The sequence below is a fragment of the Drosophila melanogaster genome, chromosome 3L (assembly GCF_000001215.4).
Source record: "Drosophila melanogaster chromosome 3L".
Taxonomy (NCBI): domain Eukaryota; kingdom Metazoa; phylum Arthropoda; class Insecta; order Diptera; family Drosophilidae; genus Drosophila; species Drosophila melanogaster.
Genome location: NT_037436.4, coordinates 4,380,408 through 4,403,441, shown reverse-complemented (window position 1 = coordinate 4,403,441; position 23,034 = coordinate 4,380,408). Strand labels below are relative to the sequence as shown.

The following is a 23,034-nucleotide window of genomic DNA, read 5'->3' as shown; positions in this document are numbered from 1 at the left end:
CACTCGATATTATTCTTACAGTTATCGATTGTCTCCGCTGGTGGGAATCCCCGCTAAAAGGTCAGCTTACAGCCGAGGTCATAAAAATAGTTGTTGACTCACCATTATTGCATTTAAAAGGAAAAATAACCAAATTTTATGTTGCGCGTTAAGTTGTAGCCAATATATAAAAGTAAATATTGCAGCACTTTACCTTTTTTTTCATGATAACTTCCAGATAAATAGATTTCCTTTGTTAAATATCCCATGAAAGACCCATTAAAATCAGAAAATGCATTTATTCGTGCAGTGATTTCTCATATACATTAAAATTATATACAGATACATGCAGAAACTAATCACTGCACCACCCACATGAAGAGCGGTGCAGAGTGCGGTGGTGCGCTTACGTCTAAAACTTCACATCTCGATACATTTATGACACACGTTCTCGCTTAAGTACTAATAGCCCGATCCGTGGGCTAATTCTACAGACTACAGAGGCACTCGACTCGCATTCGGGAATGGCTTACAAGCAGGAGCATCTAGCTACACATGAACGGAGTGGTCAATTAAGTTAACTAACATTTAATAATAGCGTGGGGAAATGCAGTTCTGTTTAGGGGCAATTGGCATTGGGGCCATTCCGGCACTTCAGCAGCAGGTTCAGCATACCCTCCAGCTTGTTCGTCCGGGACTCTGTCTTGTAGAGATTCGTCTGCAGTCGACTGACATCCTGAGCCTGCTTTTCCTGAGGGCATACGAAGTAATCGTTAAAGTATGAATATTCAAATATAGAAGTTCAACTCTAATCCTTACCAGCGTGCTTAGCCGACTCTTGAGTGTGTCCACCACACTGTAGGTGGCCTGCAGCGACTTTTGCAGCTCGTTCGTGTGCACTCGCTCATTGGCCAAGGACTTTTCGATCTTCTGGAGTCGCGTGGCCACCTCCGCGTCCGTATCATCGATATCGTTCTCCAGATCCCGAGCCTCGAACGCATCGTCCGCATTCGTGGACACCTTCTTGCAGCTCTGCTGATCCGACTGGAGAACGAATCCCTGACGGCAGCGGCAGAAGTAAGATCCATGCGTATTGATGCACTGTTGATCGCATGGCTTCTCCGTCTGGCACTCGTCCACATCCTGCTCGCAGAAACGTCCTGTGAAACCAGTTGGACAGCTGCAGGTGCTAGGAGCCGTACAATTGCCACCGTTTTGGCAGCGCGCGGAGCAAATAGCTGTAAATAATTAGAAGATAAAAATATTCCAAATTCATTGCAATCTATGTATTTTGTTTAAGACTCACGTTTCATGCACGAATCCGACCTTGGGTTTTCCCGGCTCCATCCCGTGCAGCAGTCGTAGGTCATCTGCTGGGCGGTCTTGTGATCGATGACGTCCCTGTAGGCCTGCTCGTGGACCACCTGCACCCTGGTGCACTTCTGGCCACTAAAGGTGGGCGGCTGGCAGGGCGTGGCCACGTGCTTCCAGGTGGGACGACTGTAGACCTCCGTTCGCTTCACGGGCATCGTAACCGTTCGCTGTTGCATGCAAATGTGCCGCCTGCAATGAGTAGCAAGGAAAACAAACCAGAGCGAGGTGTGAATCGAATAGGATTGGAATGGATTCGAGCGGTGTGGCTGACCCAAATCAGCGGCTCATCATCTGCAAAAGTGAAACTGACTTTTCCAGACGACTTCGCCCAATTACAGTCATAACGACACAGAGCGGCCAACAGGTTGTTTTTAGGAGTGGGATCTGGGCAATTGTCACATGTGTCTGGAAGTGCCAGCGGATTGGATTGGATTGGATTCGATTGGACTGGACTACGATATTAGCGTGTTCGCGTATCTGCGATGACAAACACGACACGCTCCCAGCCGATGACTTGCAGCCATGTCAGCCATGTCATTTGTTTGCCCGCCACTCGGACTCGGATATGGAGGAGCAGCCAGATGGCAGTTTGGCAGCCTGGCAGCCTATCAGCCTGGCAACCAAGTGCTCCAGTTCACGCAACCGACAGTTCAGTGGCTGTCAAACCAAATTTGAAGGCTTGTCAAACTGTTGACAGAAATATCACAAGGATATTCCATATTAGTTGTTATCCAATTCGGTTGCCTTGTGCAACAAATTCAAATTTAGCAATTTTTTCCAGCGAAAAATGTATGTACTTCTAACTCAAAAAAAGGTAACCAATTTAATGTTTTAAAGGATAAAAATCAGACTAAAAGTAATTTTTTTAAAATGTTTATATATTAGCCAATATTTCTATTGAACATAATATTTTCAGCATTTAGATCCTTACCAGGAATTTTTCGGAACTAACGCTGTAGCCGTTGTTTTATTACAAATTTAAGCCCATAAGAGCATTTGAAGTTTTTACTACTCAAGTACAATCCCAACTTCACACTTTATAATAAATCTTTATATATGACCCTGTGCCTCTCAAACCCAGCCAAAATCCAATAACCGAAGTGCCAATGCTCCTAAGACCTTTGGCCCCCAAGCAGTCAAACATAAAAAGCGCTGATAATAAGCGGTTTTTGATTTTGGTTGCCAAAAAACGAGGCAAACTGGCCCAAAAGCGAGGTGCATCCCATAAATTGGCAGGCTGTGGGGCTGCGAATAAACGCTGCTGTTTGATGCAGCACTTACTGCTGCTGCAGTTACTGCTGCTGCAGTTGCTGCTGCTGATGTTGCTGCTGCAGCAACTGATGCTGGTGGTGGCTGATGGTGTCGTAATTGGCAATGCGGGCCAAAAACAATTGCGAACGCGTGACGTGGCCACTGAGTGACGACTGACTGCTGCGATCGTTGGTTGGTCTTTTTGCTGGCCATTTGGCTGGCCAAAATTTCGCGATTTAAAAGCGGAAAGTGGCACACAGTTGGCCACAATGGTCCTGCGACCGGGACATTTACCAATTTCTTTATTGCCGCGCATGCATATTTATGCCCTGTTCTTTCTTGGGTTTTTTCCCTGTATGTTGCTTGCTGTAACTGGCTTCTCTTGTACCATAATTCTCACGTTATTTATGCGCCAGCATTCTGAGCGTTAAGGGCGCCAAACAAAGCCAAAACCAAAGATACTGGCCTCCATTTCCAGCGAAAACAATAACAAGAACGGCTAAATAAAATGCGGAAGTCTTCTCCCGAAAAGCAGAAACTGTGCCAGCAGCAAAGTGCAACATGGAATGCTCATTCCCATTTCCATCTCCAATCCACTGGCTGCATAAATCTCCAATCGGATTCAGTGCACCAAAAAAAAATCAATTAATATGTTTTGTTTTAATAGTTTCAACTAACTGATAAAATATGAATGGTTCTTATTAAAATAATACAATCCATAGAAATGTGCTTCTACCTCTGTTTAAATCGACTTATTCAATTATCCTTAATCATATTTAAGTATGAACTACCAATTTTCTTTCCGTGCAATTGCAGACGATGCACCCCGACCCCAGGCCGACCTGCCCCGCCCCCTCCGCCCATCGGCGCCTTGTATATATCCCGCTGCGCCAGACAGCGCCAGACAAAAGTGTAATCGAATGCATGTGTGCTGGTGAATGGATGGCTTCATTGCTTTGTTTAGAAACGTTTAGGCTAAAATTAAATTTGAATTTTTAATTGCCGAAAGCCCGAACACCTGTGGCTACACCTTTAAGTTCTCCTTTGGCTTCAGAAGAAGTCAGAGCTCAGTTAAGTCCAAGGGCTTCACTGCCAACGGACCCATAAAATTATAAAAGCATCAATCAAAATTGCCTCGTTTTTATTCGGAGACAAACGCAGAGCAGCAGCCGCCAGAAATAAAATGCAAGCGGGCCAATTAATCAAAAAAATGAAAACTGTTATATTTTACAAGAAACGCAACGAGACAAATATATTGGCCACTCCAGGGCCAAAAACGGAGACCCAAAAGATGCACTTAAAGAAAGGCAGTTAAAAATGTGAAAAGAGTTGGAGTGGGGAGCTGAGATTCGAAACCGTCGAATGCGGTTTATTGATTTACGATTTATTTTCATTGGCCGCCACGCAGAAATTAATGAGCCATCGATGGCTGCAGGCCAAAAAGGTGACCCCGAGCGGGTGTGTGGGCTTAATGGAGTGTGTGTAGATGGGTCCAGGGCTAATAAATGGATAGAGCTCGGAATTCATGAAAAACTCTCGGATCCCTGCCCTCAAGACGATGAGTCATTTCCCATGCTTCAATAAAATTATACGGAAAAGGATTGTATCGATTATATAAACGCACTACCATAAGAATTTTATTAAGAAACCAGAAGTGAAAGATAAATAAGCATCAATATTATTAGTACTTAACTTGAGATCATCTGCTGCTCTTTATGAACTTTTATCCCTGTCTATAGCCCCTGTAAATTTGTAAATATTAACAAGGCATCAAAATATTATTCCCTTCACTAAAGTTTTGCTTTTTAATTAAGTTTCAACACTTAATATGCATATACGTTGACAACTTCGCATTGTGTTCGAAATAAGCCAGACCTTGGGAATCTTTTTAAACCTTTTTGATGAGAATTGTAATTTATTAAAAGTGTGCAGTGTAAAACTCGCTTTGTGCACCACTGGAAATTTGTTTATGGCTGAACAAATTAGGCAGATAAAATGGGTTTTAGCCAAAATGAAACCCCAGTTAGATGACCATTATAAACTGTAAAGGGCCTTTCAATGGAGTTAATTCCGATTTAAATCATTTTTATTGAGCTCTTTAGAGATTGGGTCATTTCGGAAACCCGTTTGCATTTTGTCAATCTTTACAACGTCTTTGCAATGTGAATGCATTTAAAAAACAGTTAAGGCGAATAGTAAAAACCTAAGCCACAAAAACTTGGCGACACTTAACGGCTGTAAACATTCAAGATATACCGGAGAAAAGTGCAAGTCTAGCTTCGCGTATCTGGTTTCCAGATGAAAATGTGAAATAAATTTATAAAAACATAAAAATATTGTTGTCAGGGTCGTAAAATGAATTTTTATGGCCACATTCGCGTTGGAGGAGTGAAATTTGCTTTTGGGCCAGGCCAAGACCGCGGCCAAATGCTACCTACTAGGCTGTGGCCCCAAACTTGGCTAAAATGCCCAGCTCAAGTGCAGGTAACTTTGGCTAACTGTTTGGGCCATTTGTGGTCCGGCAAACTGGGCAGCTAATCTGATTTGCTACATGAAATTAGAATTTAAATTGGCCCGGCCAGCAAATGCACAATTCCAGAACAGAGCGATCGGAATTGCACTGCATCATTAGGCAAGTTGGATGCACTCACCCACTACGACGTTCTGCATTTGGTTAAACTGGAAAAAATCTTGTGCAATTTATTCATGCTAACAAAGAGAACCACTTGAAATGCTAAGAAATAAGGAGATTGAGTAGCAATTTATGACATGATTTCACAATGTAACATTTGCAGCTGTGATCTAAGAGGGTATATTTCTGGTGAGTTTTCTTCAGTGTACCGTGCAACACGACCAAGACGACAACAGCGACAAGAGGAACAGAATCCAACAGAACAGAACAGAAGAGCTGAAAACAGGAGGAACAACCACGACAACGACAGCCGTGGAGAAGGAAGCCTCTGGAGGTGGCGACCAGGAACAGCAACCAGGGGGTGTAGTAACATTTTTAGACGTGCTTCCTGGTCCAGCTGCCGCAGCTTTATTTGGATTCTTACTTAGCGTAAAATGCAACGCCCATGTGACCACGGCTCCCGATCCAAGGAAGATGCCACAAAGTCGACAACGACGCACTGCCTCGTCGTTTCTAATAATATTTCAGTCATGTCCGCGCCGCGTCTGGCAAGTGCAACTAAAATCGGAGGCAGCTCCACCGCTTTCGGTTTTGTTCCTTCTCTTTTAGCGGAGAAAATTATTACAGCACTCAGCGACGACTCAAGTGGAAATCCAATATGCGACTGGACAAATACTCAGGCCAAATGGGTGGAGATTCCCGGCCAGAAAAAAACCATCCAGACAAGACGATTCCCTTGGGAAGATGCTACTTCCTCGTCGAAAAAGGCAAACACTGCTGGAATTTCTTCACTGCTTTGAAGTACTTGTCAGCAACAAATCAGATTGGACTTTTCCAGATCGGGATAATATATGGCCATCATTTGGATTTAGACACCATGTGTTGGCCAAGAAACAAATGCCTTTCTTTCCAGTTGCTGCAGCTTCAGTTGCTGCAATTTAAAAATCTGAAACTAAAACACCATTTCAAATAATTGGTTAGATCGAATAAAATGTATTATTTATTCTTTTTAATAGTATCCCCAAGCAAACTTCAAGTCAAAGTGAATATGCATCACGCTGCTACTCTACACAAATTCGTGGCTGAAATCGCCAGTCACGGCTAACCGCAGCCAGCCAGTTCTAATTTGGCTGTAAATTTGTCTTGCTCTCTTGGCCAGATTATGCAATAAAAGACGCAACAAGAATTTGTTGCGAAAAGTGAAAAGAAAATTGCCGCAAGTGTTGCAGTTGCACTGCAGATGAAAATGGCAATTGGAAATTCCTCGGCCACGAAGATGGAGCACTATTTTGTGGTAATCTAAGCTGATTATATACATAGGGATTGCTGCAGGAGAGAACCCAGGAACTGGGGGGTTCAGTGGCCGCCCGTCCCCTCAAATTTTCCGTACAACATAATCGCGCGATAAGCGATCTGGAGGCCTGTCAATGGGTTCCTCCCCATTTTCTTACCATTTTTTTGTTGTGTCTTATGTATCTGAAATCCCTCCACTAATTCGGGCCCTTTTCTTCGTTCGGCTGCCCTGTGTGCAGCCTCCGCTGGCCAAGTGTGAATGTGATTGAGAGTGTGTGTCGGTGTGTTGTAAATCATGATTAATGCCCCAAACTTGTTTAAACAACAGCCGTGTCGAGCCGTGGCCGAAAATCCGATTAGTGGCAACGTGAGCTGCAGCCTCTGCCCTTCTCCAAAACTCACAAACTCCGAACGAGAAAGAAAGAAAAAAAGCCCAAGAAGATCCGAAGAAAACGCCAGAGAAATGCAAGAGGCGTGCACGATTTCCATTTTATTTTTCCTTACGTCGTTTGGCGGCTGTACGTATTCCCAGCTCTTCACCGGCTTTTGGTCTTTCCGATGAACTGCTAACAAAAGCGCAACCGAACGGCAAACGCACACAAATTTTCATCAAATTAACATGGCCCATTCTCGGCTACCTTTGTTATATTGTTACTCCTAATGCTAATGCTGAAATTGAGATCCGAATCGCGCAACGACGAGTGAAAAGGCCGTAACACATTTGGAAATAGCCGCGTTTGGGTAACCAGAAAAGAGAAGCTGCTGCCGAAATGGCCCAGATGAAGATATTTTCCAGCGAATCCACATCTCGTCCCACGCCCAAAAGTCGAGCAAGTGCAGCGCCAGCAAGCGATCCTATCCCACTCCAGTTCCGAACCCAATCCCAGTGCCAGTCCCAATCCCTGGTTGTATGTTGCACGGCTTGTTATCCAATTGCAACATAATTAAGTAAGCCAAATGGCGTGCCTCGTTCGCTCTCCTGGCCAGGTTAGCATGCTTATCTGCTACACTCAGCGAAAAAGAAAGGTGAAAGTGGATATGCATATGAGCTTAGCATCTAAAATGGAAAGTGACTTTATAATTTTTAATAATTTATTTTAAGAACCAATGCAAAACTGTTCAACTGTGCATTGTGATTTCAATTAAAGAACTAAATGACGATGATTGATGATTCAAGTCAAGGAGATGACTTCATTCAGCAATATAAATATTCGTAGATCTCTGTTGGATTTGAATTAAGCTGATAAAAAATAAATTATTCCGCAGAAATGAGCGTATAAAATAAATGTAGCTACTGTGAGTCAGTGAGCATCACAATCAAGTAATGGGATTTTTCTTAGAGTGTAGAGCATGTATGGCTGGAATTTTGTGCGTCATGTTTGGCCAGACTTTTGGATCTGAGCTCGTGTGTGGCGCTTGGAGTTTTGTTGTCTTTTGTATTTCGTATTTTGTACTGGCTGCAAGACAAAAGCCCATTGCAAAGACATCGCCATCCGAATCGCCATGACACCCCGCAACCCATCCCGGACCACTCCTCGAACGGGTTTCCATGTAATCTGTCTGGGGTTTGGGGAACTGCTTTTCGGTCTCCAACTCGGTCTCAGTCCAATCCCCCCCAGCATTGCATTAACCCAATTTTCAACTTGAGATGCGAAGCTGCGTGATTTGCAAATTACCGCTGAGCCGATGCATTTCCATTGTGGCCAAGCTGGGCTGTCCAACTGTCCATCTGTCCAGAGTGTCCACTGTTCCATTCGAGTTTCGAGCGACTTACTCATGTTTATATGAAAAACTCACTAATTGCATGGCGTGGACAGCGCTGCAGACAATAGGCGTAAATTCAGACCATGAAAAGTGATTTGCATATTCATTTAATAAATTTCATTTCTACTTTATGGTAAGGCCCGAGGTGTATGATAGATACTTATATAACCTGCATGTAACTGGAAAACTTTGCATTGTAAATTCTATTATTATTGCACTATTGTTTCTTGAATGTATCATTACATATTTCAAATCACTTTAGAATTGTTTTAAGACTACACGTTCCCCAATTTTCAATAAAAACAATATTATTCTTTTCTGTTCAACACAGTCTGATTCATTAAATTATTTTGTGGTTCATTTGAATAGGTTTCCATAACGAGGGGTAAATAACTCAACTGGTAAAGGTAAAGTGATATTCCAACAAACAACCAACATGTCACACTTGAGGGAAAGTGTAACAAATATTTTTGTCAGACCTTTGACCCAAATATATTTTGAAAATACCAAAAAAGAGACAAAACCCTCGAAGGTGCCCAGCCTGATCCATTTAAAGTGACACTGACCATGACTAATGGCACAATCGGGGTCACCAATTCGTGCGAGCAGTCATAAACTTCCCAATAACAAGGTTTCCATAGGGGCTCGTAAAGATTGAATGAGAAATCCATCTTCATTAAAGCGAATATTGAGATGGCAAATCAGCGATTTGCATTTGTCAAGCAATTTGTTCAATTGATGTCGTATCAAGTCGTGTTCTCCGCTGATTTTTGATGAGCACGTGTTGCGAGTTGCAAGTTTCAAGCTGCACCGAGTGGGTGTAAGCCCAAGTTTCCCCAACACGAATCCCAAGAAAAACTCATTAAGCGAGCTTCTGCCTGGGCCAAGGTTTCCTGGCCCGATGGCATGACTTGGACTTCAGATAAGCCCGTCTAGGTTTATGCCACTCCAGCTCCAGAGTCTTTGAGCCATATACAGTCTTTAAGAGCGCACTTTTTTTCTGCCTTTTTAGCCGGGCACGCGTAGGCGTAGCCATTGAGCACAATGCTTCACGGTGCAAAATGTTAACGAATTTTCACAGGCCCAGCCGCGTTCTAAGTGCAGCTTTTCCAAGCGCAGCATATCAAATCATTCGTCACTCGCCCCCCAGTTTCCCCCTTTTGTGTCCATAATTATCGCAGACCTGGAGTTTGCAGCTCGGAGTTTGGGTTTCCAAGCCAAAGTCGATTGTTGACAAGCAATTTGCAGGCGGCGGACTTGAGCCCTGACTTCGCATCCAGCTGCGAATGGGCCGCAGTCTGAACCGTGCACTTAGAGAAAACTGTAAAAACCAATTGAATAATTACCCAAGATACCTAATCTAACTTCATTCCAATTGTTTTCAGTGCAGTCTGCGGCTCTGTCTGGGGTCACAGCGCTGCTTGGAGTGCACATAGCTCGGCGCTGGCTCTTGTCTCATTTGATTGTGCCTTTGCCAATTGTTGCATTTGGCTTTTATTGCTGCGCCTGATTGAAGTCAAGGCCCTGCTTTGTTTTCGATTTTTATGCTAGGCCATTGGAGATATCTGTAAGATATGGATGCATGTACTTGCAGCACTCGTACTCGAGCTGCAAGTGGCATTTATGGCGTGACACGCCCACTGGTGTATGAGTGCCCTCCCTGAATCAACACCTTCTTACATGGCGAGTACAAGATCTATAATTAATTTATTGGCTCGCAGTTCAGATCATTCCCCATCGATGGCGCAACTGCGAAGGCAAATCAAAAGTCAATCAATACGATCAGCTACCGCGCCGTCAAAAAACAGACATCAATCAAGTGTCAGACACATGCAACTGCAACTGCCACGGCAGCAACAACAAATTGGCCAAAACATGCACACTGCAGACATCAATTGAATTTATCACACAGAAGCCAAAACACTGGACCAACAAACACACAACAAATATCGAATGGTTCAAATGTTTTGGCTTTTGCATATGCAGTTACAACACGATGTGGATAATTAAAAACTTAATTTCCTGCGCCTCGAGGTGGCACTGTGCACAGAAAGAAAAAAGCTGTACGTTTAGTGTTTTAATAATTGAGAAGTTGTCATCTCAAAATATACTTTTCAACAGATATTTCAGTTATGATGATTGTACATTTGAAGTGGCAATTAAACATTTTTTTTTCCAGTGCCTCTCATAGCCAAAGGAGCGGAAAACGACTTTAGTTCACTTTTATCCGCAAATCACCGCGTATGACGCTGATTAACACGGAGTCCATAGCCGCAATTGAATCGTTGCACTGGCCATTACCCATTAACCAGGTTCGATCGGCCCATGGTGGGGATTTATGTGCTGATGGCGGCGTGTGAATATCTGCAGGCGAAGCCAATCCGTACGAAAAGTCATTTCCATATGCTCTGTTGCAACTTGCCACTTGCAGTCGCAGTTGCAGTTAAAGTATCTTGGCGTTGCACGTGCAGTGCTTAAATAAATAGAGAAATAAATGGGCAAGGCAACAGCAGCGCCTACGTATTGAGGCAATCACAGTGGAAATGATGCCAGAAAATAGAAGATTTGCACAATCGCTGCACTGCGCAAAAAAACGATTTAAAATAGGAAAAGGGCAGTTGCAGTAGATTTATGAAATAATATAAAGTGCATATGCAATAGTTTTTGAAAAATAGCAACCCCCATTCATTTTATCTATTAAGAAACCAAAACCAGCTGATAAGTGTCGAATTACATTTATAATTGCCTGCAGTCAGATTTATAATTTGCTGATAACCATCTAGTTTGACATTTTAATTTATATAGTATGCCGCGAAGTATTTGCACCAGCTTTTTTTTTTTTTTGCCACTGTGCTGTGACTGATGATGCTGGCTGTGTGTTTGCCTTGTGGCATGATTTTGGCAGTTGCCGCATAAATCAAAAAGTGTCATAATTTGCAACTCCAGCACCGCGTTGCATGTGTAAAAACGAGCCATAAGCGCTCAGATTGCGCATACGCGGTGTTGTCCCCGCGTCGCAGATGCAAGGGCGTCGGATTGCAGCTGGAATGCCAGTGCCCTTAAGTAGAGTCGCATTAATTCCAATTAGAAAACATCGGCGACTGGCAATTGAAAACTCGTTAAAGTTCATTACCTTAAAGACAACGACAGACTGGCTTTTTCGAGTCAATGCCACCACGATCTTGGCCAAATGGGTGGTGCACAAAAAAGAGGGGGAAACTTAACAAGGGCGAAGACAAGCCATATCTAACCGAAGATCTGTTTGTTACACTTAGGGAGCTGCAATTGCAATAGTTTCCGAAGTGCACGCTCATTGATTCGCTGCAATTGACACACGACAATTGAAGTGCTTGTTGAGAAAAATCTGAAAATATCACGGCCACTTGGCCTTGGGGCTAACTTCCAGCCAGCAGTTGGCTGGCATTTGGTCCGGACTGGTCTTGCCTCGTCTTGCGGCTCGAATTAGCCACGAAGCGCAGCTGCTGACATTGAAAACGCGGCATGTCATAATATTTAAATAATTTATGTACGCCGCGATAAGCCGCAGATCTTGGGCCAAAGGTAAGACATATGACCAGCCCGGCTTTTCGGTCATATTTATGGCTGCAACAGCCTTGAACCGCCGAACTGAGACTTTCTGATAAATGCAATCGGACACGCCCCGCCCAAAAGATCCGCATCCACCTTTGTAGTCATCTTCATCTATCCCAGAGGTGGGACCCAAAATCATTACTCTTTTCCGTGGCTCAATGAACCGAAGATGGCAAGGTTATCGATTGGACTAAGGCCTGGGGATTGGTGCCGTTTAATTGGTTAATTTAGATAAGATATTGTATCTCTTAGGAGGATGTATGCAATTCAGCAAGTTTAGTTATTTATCATTTGAGCTCACAGGTCAGCATTCTGCTAATAGTATAATAATCTTACCTTTCCATTTCCTTGGGATCTGTGGGATAGCCTCGACCAATGGTGTTCGTCTCGAAGGGATTGTCAGTGGTGATGGTGTTCACTGGAGGAGAACTTGTGGTGGTGGTGTAGCTATAGCCCCTTCTGGCCGGAACCAGTGGTGGAATAGTGCCGATGCTACTGCGAGAACCAGGACTCGCGGATCTTCGATTCAGATTCGGTGGCGGAGCAGTGGTGACCGTTACCGATGGCACGAATGAGTAACCCCTTCCACGTTCTCGCACCCCGATAAACTCAACATCCTGGGTATTATCCTCGCCCTTTCCATATCGCGGTGACAACGGCATCGGCGGTGGCGGTGGACCGAACGTGTTGGTCATGATGTTGTAAGTATTGTAATCCCATTCGGTGGGGTTTCGCGATTGGTGTAGGCGTCGTGTCTGCACTTTATTGTAGGGATTATGTGGCTGAACCCGTCGTAATCTGGTGACCTCGTGCATGGTGACCCCGGGCAGCAGCTCCACATCCGATTTGGCTTGATTCAGCGACTGCAGTCTGCGCTGCTGCCTTTGATGGGTGGCCAAATAGTTGCCCTGATGACGCGTTCGATGACTGTGACCATGTCCGCGATGAGTTTGATTCTGGTGAGGATGAGGGCTGGTGCTATTGGAACCGGCATTCTGTACTGTTCCCAGCAGCAGGATTGTGCAACAGAGCAGCAGGAAAGAGCTCGAGTAAATCATTTCTGGCATTTTGATGCTGGCGTCCCGCTACCTTAATTCACTCGATGGCACTGCAAGTGAAATAAATATATATGTAATATAAGCGTGACTTTATTAAGTGCTGAACTTGTTTCTACGTTGCTTAAATCAAAACCTCATCCTTCGTTCAATTACATTCACTTTCGTTCTCATTCAAATTCCTAGGCATTTTGCACGCCTGCCTTGCTTAATGTAAGCAACAAGACGGATCCACTGCTCCTCATTACCGATTCCTTTGTCCAACGGAGCGCCGACCTGTCCGTCAGTCTGTCCATCATTGGTAATTGAAAGGTAGCATAAATGTATTAACTAGGTACTGGACGAAGCCAAAGGATTAAACCGACAGACACGTACACTTTACTTGCATTTAGGAGACCGTTTATTCCACTCATTAATTCATAAATATATAACTCTTATATTCGAAAAAATTGAAAATATTTTCAACAATGAGTTCTGGTTTCTAAATCTTCAAGTAGCCTTCATTATGGTTTTAAGGAAGTAATATACTTTTCTGAACCCAGTTCTTGATGAGGCCAACGGTTTTCATGGTCGAGTGGCCAACACTTCCAAGTACGGTTCGATTTTTTAGCCCAGAGACAAAGGCAATTTGTTCAACAGAGCCGACGATGATGAGACGGTGACTGTGATTATTTCTCCACGCTTTTATTTTTATTTTTTTCATTTTTTGGTTGATAAATCACACGTTAAACAAAAAGAAAAGTAAACGCGTTAACAGTTAACCGGCAGGAGATGCCAAAACGTGAAGCAAAGTGGAGTGAACCGAAGCCGGAAGCGAAAAAGTGCATCAATTTTGGCTTTGTTCGGTGGGGCATTTTTCAAAATTTCACGCACTGTGCGATTGTGGAGCAATGGCATCACATTTGTCAGTGGAGTGCAGCACAATGCCCCACAGCACCCACCCACAATACACACAGTGCCCGCACCCACCACCCAAAACCATAAAAAACCGATTGCTGCAATTGCTCAGTGAGCTTATTAATATTCATTGCTTCCACTTGAATTTATGATTCCCAACGCCCTGCTCATTAAAGTGGATCTAACATATGTCCGTTCTTGTTTTTAATTTCAAAAAACTGTACACATTAAAAAATTAATTACGTTTCTTTTCTGAAAGTCTGTTTTGCATTCGGAACGAGAACAAATTTGAAATAAATACAATAGAATGGTTTTTTCTACCATTATAATGACACATATTTAATATTCCTATCTAAGCTTAGTACTCATTTTCTTGCAGTGCATGCATTGAACAATTGAACTCCGCAGAACTTTTGATGGCTTCGAATGACAGTCGTCATTAACATTTGCTGCGCTAATTAAAAGCCACCAGCCAAAGTTTGAAAATTGAGAAATGGCAAGGGAAATGTGGCAAGTTCGACCCTTCACTCAACTGCATTTTGGGGAAAAAGGAAAAGAAGCAGGGGCAGTGCCAATCAGGTGTGGTTTTAAGCTGCTTAGTAAGTGAAACCTGGAACCCCTTGGGCTCGACTGCCACTCAAATGACTGCCAAATGTCATACCCAGCCCACCAAAAACCAGTTGTCATAACTCTGCAAGAGTTCCCAGAAATGCAAAAACGCCAAATAAAAATGGTAAAAAGGTTTTTTCGGGCGCCGCCACAAAACTAATCGAGTCTGCAGACAAAGGGTAAAAAGTATAAAAAAAAAAAAAAAAAAAAATGTACAAAAAGTGGAGTGAAAAACAACTTGATTCCGTTGAAATCTAAGCCGCGTTGACAACTCGCCTTGACCTTGCTGGATTGCCAAAAACGGTCAGTCCGCAGATAAATCAAATCCAGCGGCATTTGTCTGAACCCGAAAAGGTGGAGATCGAGATGGATCCACAGATACACCCGAGTATATAGATATTCAATGTGCCAGCCCACAGACGATTGGCGGCTATATTTTGATATATTTCTAATTAATAGCTGGCATTGCCTTAGGAATCGTTTATAAATCAACTTTCGGATCGCGGTTGCAGTTTAGCTGGAATTTATGCAAAGACTGCCACACATTTTTCTCATTTCTGTGCGCTGTAGGTATCGAAATTAGTGTGTGTTAAATGTTATTGATTTGTTTTCCCAGCACATAAATCACCGGCTAAATGTTTCTAGAGGCGTGGACTTTTTCCCAACGAAAAGTGTCAACTTTATTTTTGTCACCCTGACAAGACACGGATTCAGTGGGAGTATCTGTAGCCGAAACTATATATATATCTACATCTGAATCTGTATCTGCAACTGGGAGCTGACCCACACATGAGCTATGGCCAATGAATCACCAGAGATGCGTACTGCCAAACATACATAAAATGTATCAGGCAACTTGAAAAGATGTGAGATACGGTGAGCTCTAGATATGAGGTAATCTAATCTAGAGCTACGTAAAATGTGGCTCATCCAAAAGCTTAAACAAACAAATAAATAAATGTGTACTCATATGTAAAATAAAAAAGAATTCTAATTAAAGCCATTAAAAATAGCGTAGCTCACATATATGAATCTATATCCTACTGTGTGTATTTATACTTAAAGTATTGCTCTGATATTTATTACAAACCATATATATATAAATTACAATATATCCGATTCATATTAAAGTCTTATTTAAAAATCCATCTTATCGAGAATATCTGACTTTCTGACTTCACGAGCTCCCCAGAAACATTGCCTATGTCTCATCCATTTGACATGTTTTGGTTGTGATGGCAAATAGTTGGGGAGGAAGCTGTCGAAAAGTCTGTCTGAATTATAAATAAAAGTTTTTGCATTTCAAAATTAATCATGTCCCCGGGGGCATGACTAAAACTGCACCAATTACTTAATTAAGGAGATCATTATGGAAATTTTTACGTTATTTTTGGATGTTTTTCGATGTTGAAGTCTGTTTACCCGTGCTCAATGGCGTGTAAATTGATCATCTTTCGCTTTTCGGAATGTAATTCAAATTAACAACTCTTCCGACGGCCAGCCATTTAAATGTTAATTAAATGCCTCAGTCCGGCTCTTTCTTCGATTTTTTTTTTTAACATTTTCTTTTTTTTTGTGCAATTCCAAACAGCTGCCAGTTTAGCTTGCGTTTTTATTTATGTTTTGTGTAATCGGGGCCGCTCCTCAAGTTCTTATAAAGAGATAAACTAAAAGCTTAACGCCGCCTGCCGAGGAGAATCCCCAAACAGCCCAGCAATTGTTTGGTAACTCTGCAGCTTTTCTTTAATGGCCGCTCGAGGAAAATTCAAATTTTCCAATTTGTTGCTGTTGCAAACGCTTTTCAACGCTGCTTTTATTAACATTATCTAGACAGCCGAGATGGGCCGCAAAATGCCTTAGATCTCGGGAAAACTGCACTGCACCGTACGATCGATCGCACCCGGAGAATTGTGTGAGAAAATGGGGTGGGAAAAGGCGAAAGAAAAGCCACCCACTGTCGATATAATTTTCACGCTGCTCTCTGAGTTCAATAACCCAGTGCGATGGGAAATTATCGAATATATCTTATCTGACATATTGCCAAATATTTGCGTCGGGGTTACACATTTCATTCATTCCTTGGCTTTGTTTATTGTTCTGGCTGCCGGGCTCATCTTGATTTTTCCCACGAGACAACCAAGACAGCCATGACAGCCGTGATGGGTAGAAAAATCACGGCCAACAAAATACTCGCATGTGGTTTAATAGTGTGTGCTGTTTTGTGTTTCATTTGTTGATATTGTGTCGCTGTCTTTAATATTGCAAGATCATGACACATTTCCGCGGAGTTTGTATCTCGTTTACTTTCGACGTTGCCTCCCCACTATTTCATTGCGAATGTTTTTATTTTTTAACAAGATCAACAAAACGGCGGGGGGGGGGGGGGGGTATCGATCGCAATTTTTGTTTACACTTCACTTTGTTACTTTCAATCCAATTTAAGGAATGTTGTTGGCCTTTGTGGCTGCGTTTCTTCCCTAACAAAGTCGGAGATGAAAAGCGAAAACTATGCAACGTGTTCAACATCGACAGTTTGACATCTCAAAAGTCGCATGCCTCACCAACCCCCTTTAGCACACTGAGAAAAATATTGCACAATTTTAGATTTAATGGATTTATAATTACAGATACTGCTGAGTATAGCCTTCAATAATAATTTCATTTTATTTGATATCCTGTGACCATATTCCGTTTCTAATGGCCAATTACTCATTTGTGATCGATAACTGTGAGATACATGTACCTTTTTCCAGCAAGTTCAACTGTTTTTAACGCGAAAACTCATTTCAATAACAATTGCAGCGACCCAAAAAAGGCCAAAGGAAAAACTGCAACAGCAGAGCTCAATTTGCTGGCATGTCCAGTCTTTTGCTAATTGCTTTGCAGCTGCAAGGGGGCGGAGGCCACGCCCACACGTGCCCCGCAGACCCATTGCCCATATGAACAAATAGTATATATCCATATATATGTATGCATATAGCTATGGTTCATGTTGACCCGCGACCAAGCCGGACAAAAGTCATAAACCCAGTTACCGTTAGCTGCGTAATTTATGGAAATGACTTTGTCTAATTAGCAAAGTCGAGGAAAAACAAGAAAACCAACAACAAACTCCACCCCACTTTCCAGTGGCGTTAACCATAATAACATTTGTATAGACACTATGATACGCAGAAAGGCACGATCGCTTTCCACGGATCGTGCCCCAAACTTCGATTTCTGATTGCTCACCTGCCAAACGATATGTGTGAGAATGCAGAATGCACGTTGGGGCAAACAAAAAAAAAACGAAACTCATTTAGCCATATGTATGCATAATTGTTAGCCAAACTAGTCTAAACAATGGAAAGTATTGATACATCTATTTTTGATTTGTGTCGTTTTCCGCTTTGTCACATTATTTACACTAATTTTTGATGGCGATAACGTCACAAGATTTACATATTTATTTTGGTTGCATTCATGTCAGCAATAATGTTGGGCTATAAAATGTTCATTTCGATAGTGAAGAAAAATGGTTATATAAAATATATATATTTTAAACTTATCTAAAAGAGTAAAAATAAATTACAAGATTTCCGCAGAACAATCTTTGTTTACGCAAAAACGAAGCAATGAATTAATCCTTTATCAGATCATTGTTGAAAGAAATAAAATTTATTGAGCAATTTATTGCCATTTCGAAATAAATAATTTGCATTGAAGAAAACACGGAAACAAATTACACTGTCTTAAACACTTTTTATCAAGGTGCAAATTACCGTAGAAAATTACCAAGAAAATTATCACAAATTGTACATTGAAAACTACTCAGAATTATTGACAATTATTTAATAAAGACATTGTCTTGAAGTTCTCACGATAATTAATTCTTAGACCATTTATGGCATTGTTTGGCAGCCAAAGCGCATATGTAAATGGTAAGCCAACTTAGTTAGCCGCTCCACAAAAATGCAAATTACGTCCATAAGTGACATGTAACTCCTAGACAGGATAGGCAATGCGATTTTGAGCAAGATTAATGCACTAGGAAATGTCGCACCGCGCTTTGACACACATTCAAATCATAAGTAATTGCAATTAATTAAAGCTATTTGCATGTGACTTACACACGGCGAACAAATTCCAACTGACCCAGCCAGTGTTCAGAGAAAAACAGAGATAATCTTGCCCAGATTTAAAATTCCTCTTTATAGAGATGACCCGAAACACGCGCGAATAAATCAAAGCACAATTATGCCAAATTTGCAATCACAAACAATAAATTGAATTGAGTTTTCGCGCTGACATTAAGCAGATACGCGGCACTGTGCCTTTTTTGTACAATAAAATATTTTAATGGCCGTGAATGGGCCTTTTCGAAACATACTATATATATATATTTGTGAAATATATACGGCTCTTGTGATTTTCCGGATTCTGCGTTAGCCGCTTCCGTATGCCAGGCACAAAAACCGAGCGAACTGGCTGCGATCTTTGAGATACAAATTTCCAGCTGGCGCGGCGGAGCTAACGAAATCCAAACCGATCGCTTAGAAGTCCCGAGACGAACTGAAAATGCACAGCCGAAACCGAAAGTCCAGTTAACGATCGGCGATCGACGGCGCTGCCAGTGCAGTCGGAAAGTGGAGCCAAAAGTATATAGATTGTATACTCTGAACACTCCGAACATCGGTAAATATTTAGTTATTTTCTTAAACATTGATTCATTCATATATCAGTAGCACACTTTACTTTTTGTTTACTTCTTTGGAATCGGGATAACTGTAGATGCCGTAGAAAATACGTCGAGTTTTCTGAAATCTACATATATATTTGTTTTTAAAAATATCTTTACCTGATATTTTAGCAAAATTTTGAAAAGGGTAAATTTCTCTAAAATAAGAAGCCACACAAACTTCTACAAATATGTAAGATTTTACTACTCAATTTATCTTGCTAAATATCAGTGGAATTTTAATATGTTTCTCAGGTGTATTCTTATTAGTCTGTATATAATCTGTATATATTTTTTTACAGCTAGAAATAGCCAGCTGGTCTGCACTGTCAGACCAGTCGAAGCCCATGTTCGGTGCACATTGGCTGGTTCGCTCAAACGAAATTGGACCGATGGGGGCACAAGTTGGCTTCCTTTGTTCGATGCAACTGTGGAGCGGATGAATTCGCCAGGCGGAAGAACTCTTTGTGGTGGGGCTGAGGGGCGCAGTGGTGGGTGGTGGGCGGCGCAGTGGGCAGGTATGCCCTCGGCTGGTCGTTGGCTGGTTTTTGAGTGCGTTACAGCTGTTTTGTTTATAGGAGGATCATCTCTGCACTCTCTGCACAGTTCAAACTATTTGGAAGTTGCGGTTTGTGCTTTTTATGGTCCGCCGTTGTTGTTCTTGCGGCCACGGCTGCTTTTGTTGCATCTTCTTCGGTCGGTGGCAAGTTGTTAAGTTAAATATTTACCCACCGCTGCCGGGCAGCCAGTTTAGGCCACGGCTCGCTGATCTTTCACATCGAGAATCCGAGTCCCAGAGCGAAGAAGAACTCGTTTCCAGCCCTTCTGTCCATATCGGGTGCTGGATCTGTCGTTGTCATCATAAGAGTGCTACTGTCAACCACACTCGAAAAATGCCACTAAGTCTAGATTTAATCAAAAATTCATGGGTTAAACATGATAAAGGTTTTAAATGTACTTTAATTCATGTCCTAAGTAAGTCTGTTATATTATATATGTACAGTACTTTCCTTAAGCATAATCACTTTTGTATATAACTTTTTTGATTGTGCTAGATACAATAGTTTCGCCAAGTGCATTGCCACATACTATTAGCCACTGGCAACAGAATAGCTGCCCACTGTCTAAATGCTGAGCACATTGGACATGTCAAAAGGATTTGCGCCTGCGCTGTGGAACATCCAGCATTCAGCATTCGTCCGTGCGAATCCATCCCATAAACTGGTTGCACATTCCCTGGCCAACAGAATGGTCATAAATCGAACAATGTGCCAGCCATTGACAGTTCGCTTAGCTGCACAAAGGTACTACGGTCTTCTCTTAATATTATGTGTGTGTTGCTTCGGTTTCCTCGCCGCCGACAATCACAATTTATTGGGCTATTAGCTGCCACTTGAGTGGGGACTTTGGGTTTGGGGAACACCCACGCCGCGTTCCCAAATCGAATTCAAATAAAGCATAAAAGCATAAGAGCTGAGATAACAAAGCCGGGTACCCCGCTCAGACAATTAACTGATAACAATTCATTAGCATTTCGTGTGGGTTGCCCATCGCCTTCGTCATAATCACGATCTTTTTCATCAGTTGCAGCAGCTCTGCATTGGAGTTTAGGTAATTTGACAGCCATTTGATGACCGACAACATGTGGCCAAAGTGTATCTTCTTAACTGGTTTAGGTGGGAAAGCATAATGGATTCGATTTTGTTACAGGCAATATATTTTTAATGAGAAGTATGAAAGACAAGCCATGCTTAAAAGGTTTACTAAGGTTAAGAACCATAACTTCGTTACGATTGTTATGTATTTAGCATTTTATTTGAAATTAACATGTTATTGCTCGCATGTGCTAATTTTAATTCAGAGCAGAATTTAGTCATCTTGATGTTATCGGCGCGTGTGTCAGCACATTTGTTTGATTCTCGGCCGTAAGATCGTAACTTTTCACATGCCCTGTCAGCCATTATCCATGACTACCATCTGGGTTGGTTTTTGGTTTTCGGTTTTGGGTTTTCGAATTCGAGGCTGGGCTGCTTGTCCAGCAATCGTACGAATGTGCCTCAATTTGGGGCAATATATGCAGTGTCAGTTGCTGGGAGGAGAAATACGCAAAGACAAAGGGGAAACTGTGAGGAATTCAAACTGCAACCAAGAGACGTGGCCATAAATCCGAAGCGAATGTGTCAAGCGGCAGGCAAATTTTCCAACACAAAAAAAAAAAATAATAGAAAAAAATGCCTGAAATGTTCTTTTGACACTGTCAACATTCTCCAACCCCATAATTTATTTGATCACGCTTTTCCGAGGCGATTGTTGACGGAAGCGCACGAATTGCCATTGCAAATTGCAATTGCACCTCGTAGACAAAAGCGAAATTCGCAATGTGGCAAACTTGAATTAGTTAAATGATGATCCCGCCGGGCAATCGATCGTAGAATGTTCGACGATCTTCGACCTTGGCGCCATTTTAAGCCTTAACTTCCAGGTTGTTAAGGATAAGCAGCATAAGCATCTGGCATCGATGCATTGATCATGCTTTCGCATTAATGAGGCAATAATTTAATTGATACTTTTCCAAAGCTACTGCAGCAAATCATTCTTTTGATAAAATGCTTACTATATTATGTATTAAGTCAGCACTGCTTTTCCTCAACACTCAAAGCTCGAATAACATGAGATTTAGTATTATTTTTAAATTTCAAAGAATCAAAACCAACGCATAACACTAGTTAGCTGATTTTCAAAATTTTATCCGGTCTTCAAAAGGTAGCCAGTCGCAGCCAGTCGATCAGGCCAATGATGATGCCTCAATTTGTGTTCTGGAGGAGGGATGCCAAAAAGACCCAGCTGGAGCAGATCTCGCCCATCTGGAGGGATTTGAATGCTACATTTGTGACGTAACACGCAGATAGGATCACTTTTACTTTATGTTACTATATACCATTTTTCATATAGGGTTCTCAGCTGGAGTTGGCTCATCTACGCACTTTCCGCACTGGTAATCATCACTTGTGCATATTTCGCTTATTGTGAGCGCTGCCGAAGAACTGAATCAGTGCGACGACGACGGGTGATTCAAAGAGCTCAAGAGCGGTATAATAGTTATGATTTAAATTTAACAGTTTGTGTTAATTTATCATTTATACACCATTTAAGACCGCCACAAAAGCGACGACCGAATGCGGCCTATCGGGATCACCAGATCTACCGCCACATCATCCTCAGCGTGGCCAAGTACATGAAGAATCCGGATGGTATTCGACCCTTTATAGAACACATGGAGCAGCTATATCCACTCAGGCATAACTTGGCCGATCAGCAGCAGGTGGCCGAACCAAGTGCTGGAGAAGATTAGTGATCAGGGAGGTAAAACCAAAAGATTTGAATCCAAAATTAATAGAATAAATACTGCGAAAATTAAATTTATTTTCATAAGTAGTCTTAAATGCAATGAAGTGCTCTCACTTATTTAATTTCCTATCTACTAATATTATTTCTTTAAAAAATAGCTTAGAGATGAGAACTTGGAGATAATAGATACCAATTGCAAACTAGAGTGGGAGCAACTAGATAAATTAATTAGTTTAACCAGGCTCATGCTTTTGGCCAACTAAAATTGGGTCATGCGCAGTGGGAGATTCTGGTTGGCGGTGCCTAAAAATATGCAGTGCTATTTTTACCTGCCACAAATATAAACAAACGCCATGTGCGTTTGCCGAGCTTTCAGCTGGCGAAAGCTTCGCTTTCTCTCGCTTCCTGTTGCTGCTTTTCCATTTCCATTTCCAGCCGCCCTCTCTCTCAGATCTCTCTCTCCCTCTCTATCGTGCGAGAGAGAGTTCGCCGAGTTGTCGGGGCGTTAGCAGAAGAGAAGAAAA

At 42.1% G+C, this 23,034-nt stretch overlaps 2 protein-coding genes across 3 annotated transcripts; one reads left to right on the top strand and one right to left on the bottom strand.

Annotated features, from left to right (window-relative positions):
- Positions 1–260: 260 nt before the first annotated feature.
- On the bottom strand, positions 261–19,000 carry slow (slowdown). 2 transcript variants are annotated; one of them, NM_139641.3, is made up of 5 exons: positions 18,555–19,000; positions 12,221–12,992; positions 1,286–1,542; positions 799–1,217; positions 261–730 (listed from the first exon to the last, which is right to left on the bottom strand). In NM_139641.3, exons 2-5 carry the CDS (start codon positions 12,949–12,951, stop codon positions 599–601), a joined length of 1,539 nt encoding a protein of 512 aa, NP_647898.3. In that variant the 5' UTR covers positions 12,952–12,992; positions 18,555–19,000; the 3' UTR covers positions 261–598. The 2 variants fall into 2 exon arrangements, with proteins under 2 accessions (NP_647898.3, NP_788461.1); NM_176283.2 differs by having other exon boundaries at positions 18,815–19,000.
- A 2,812-nt stretch (positions 19,001–21,812) lies between these two features.
- On the top strand, positions 21,813–22,578 carry CG32240 (uncharacterized protein). The gene is made up of 3 exons (NM_168082.2): positions 21,813–22,056; positions 22,115–22,252; positions 22,316–22,578. Exons 1-3 carry the CDS (start codon positions 21,956–21,958, stop codon positions 22,512–22,514), a joined length of 438 nt encoding a protein of 145 aa, NP_728987.1. The 5' UTR covers positions 21,813–21,955; the 3' UTR covers positions 22,515–22,578.
- Positions 22,579–23,034: the final 456 nt, after the last annotated feature.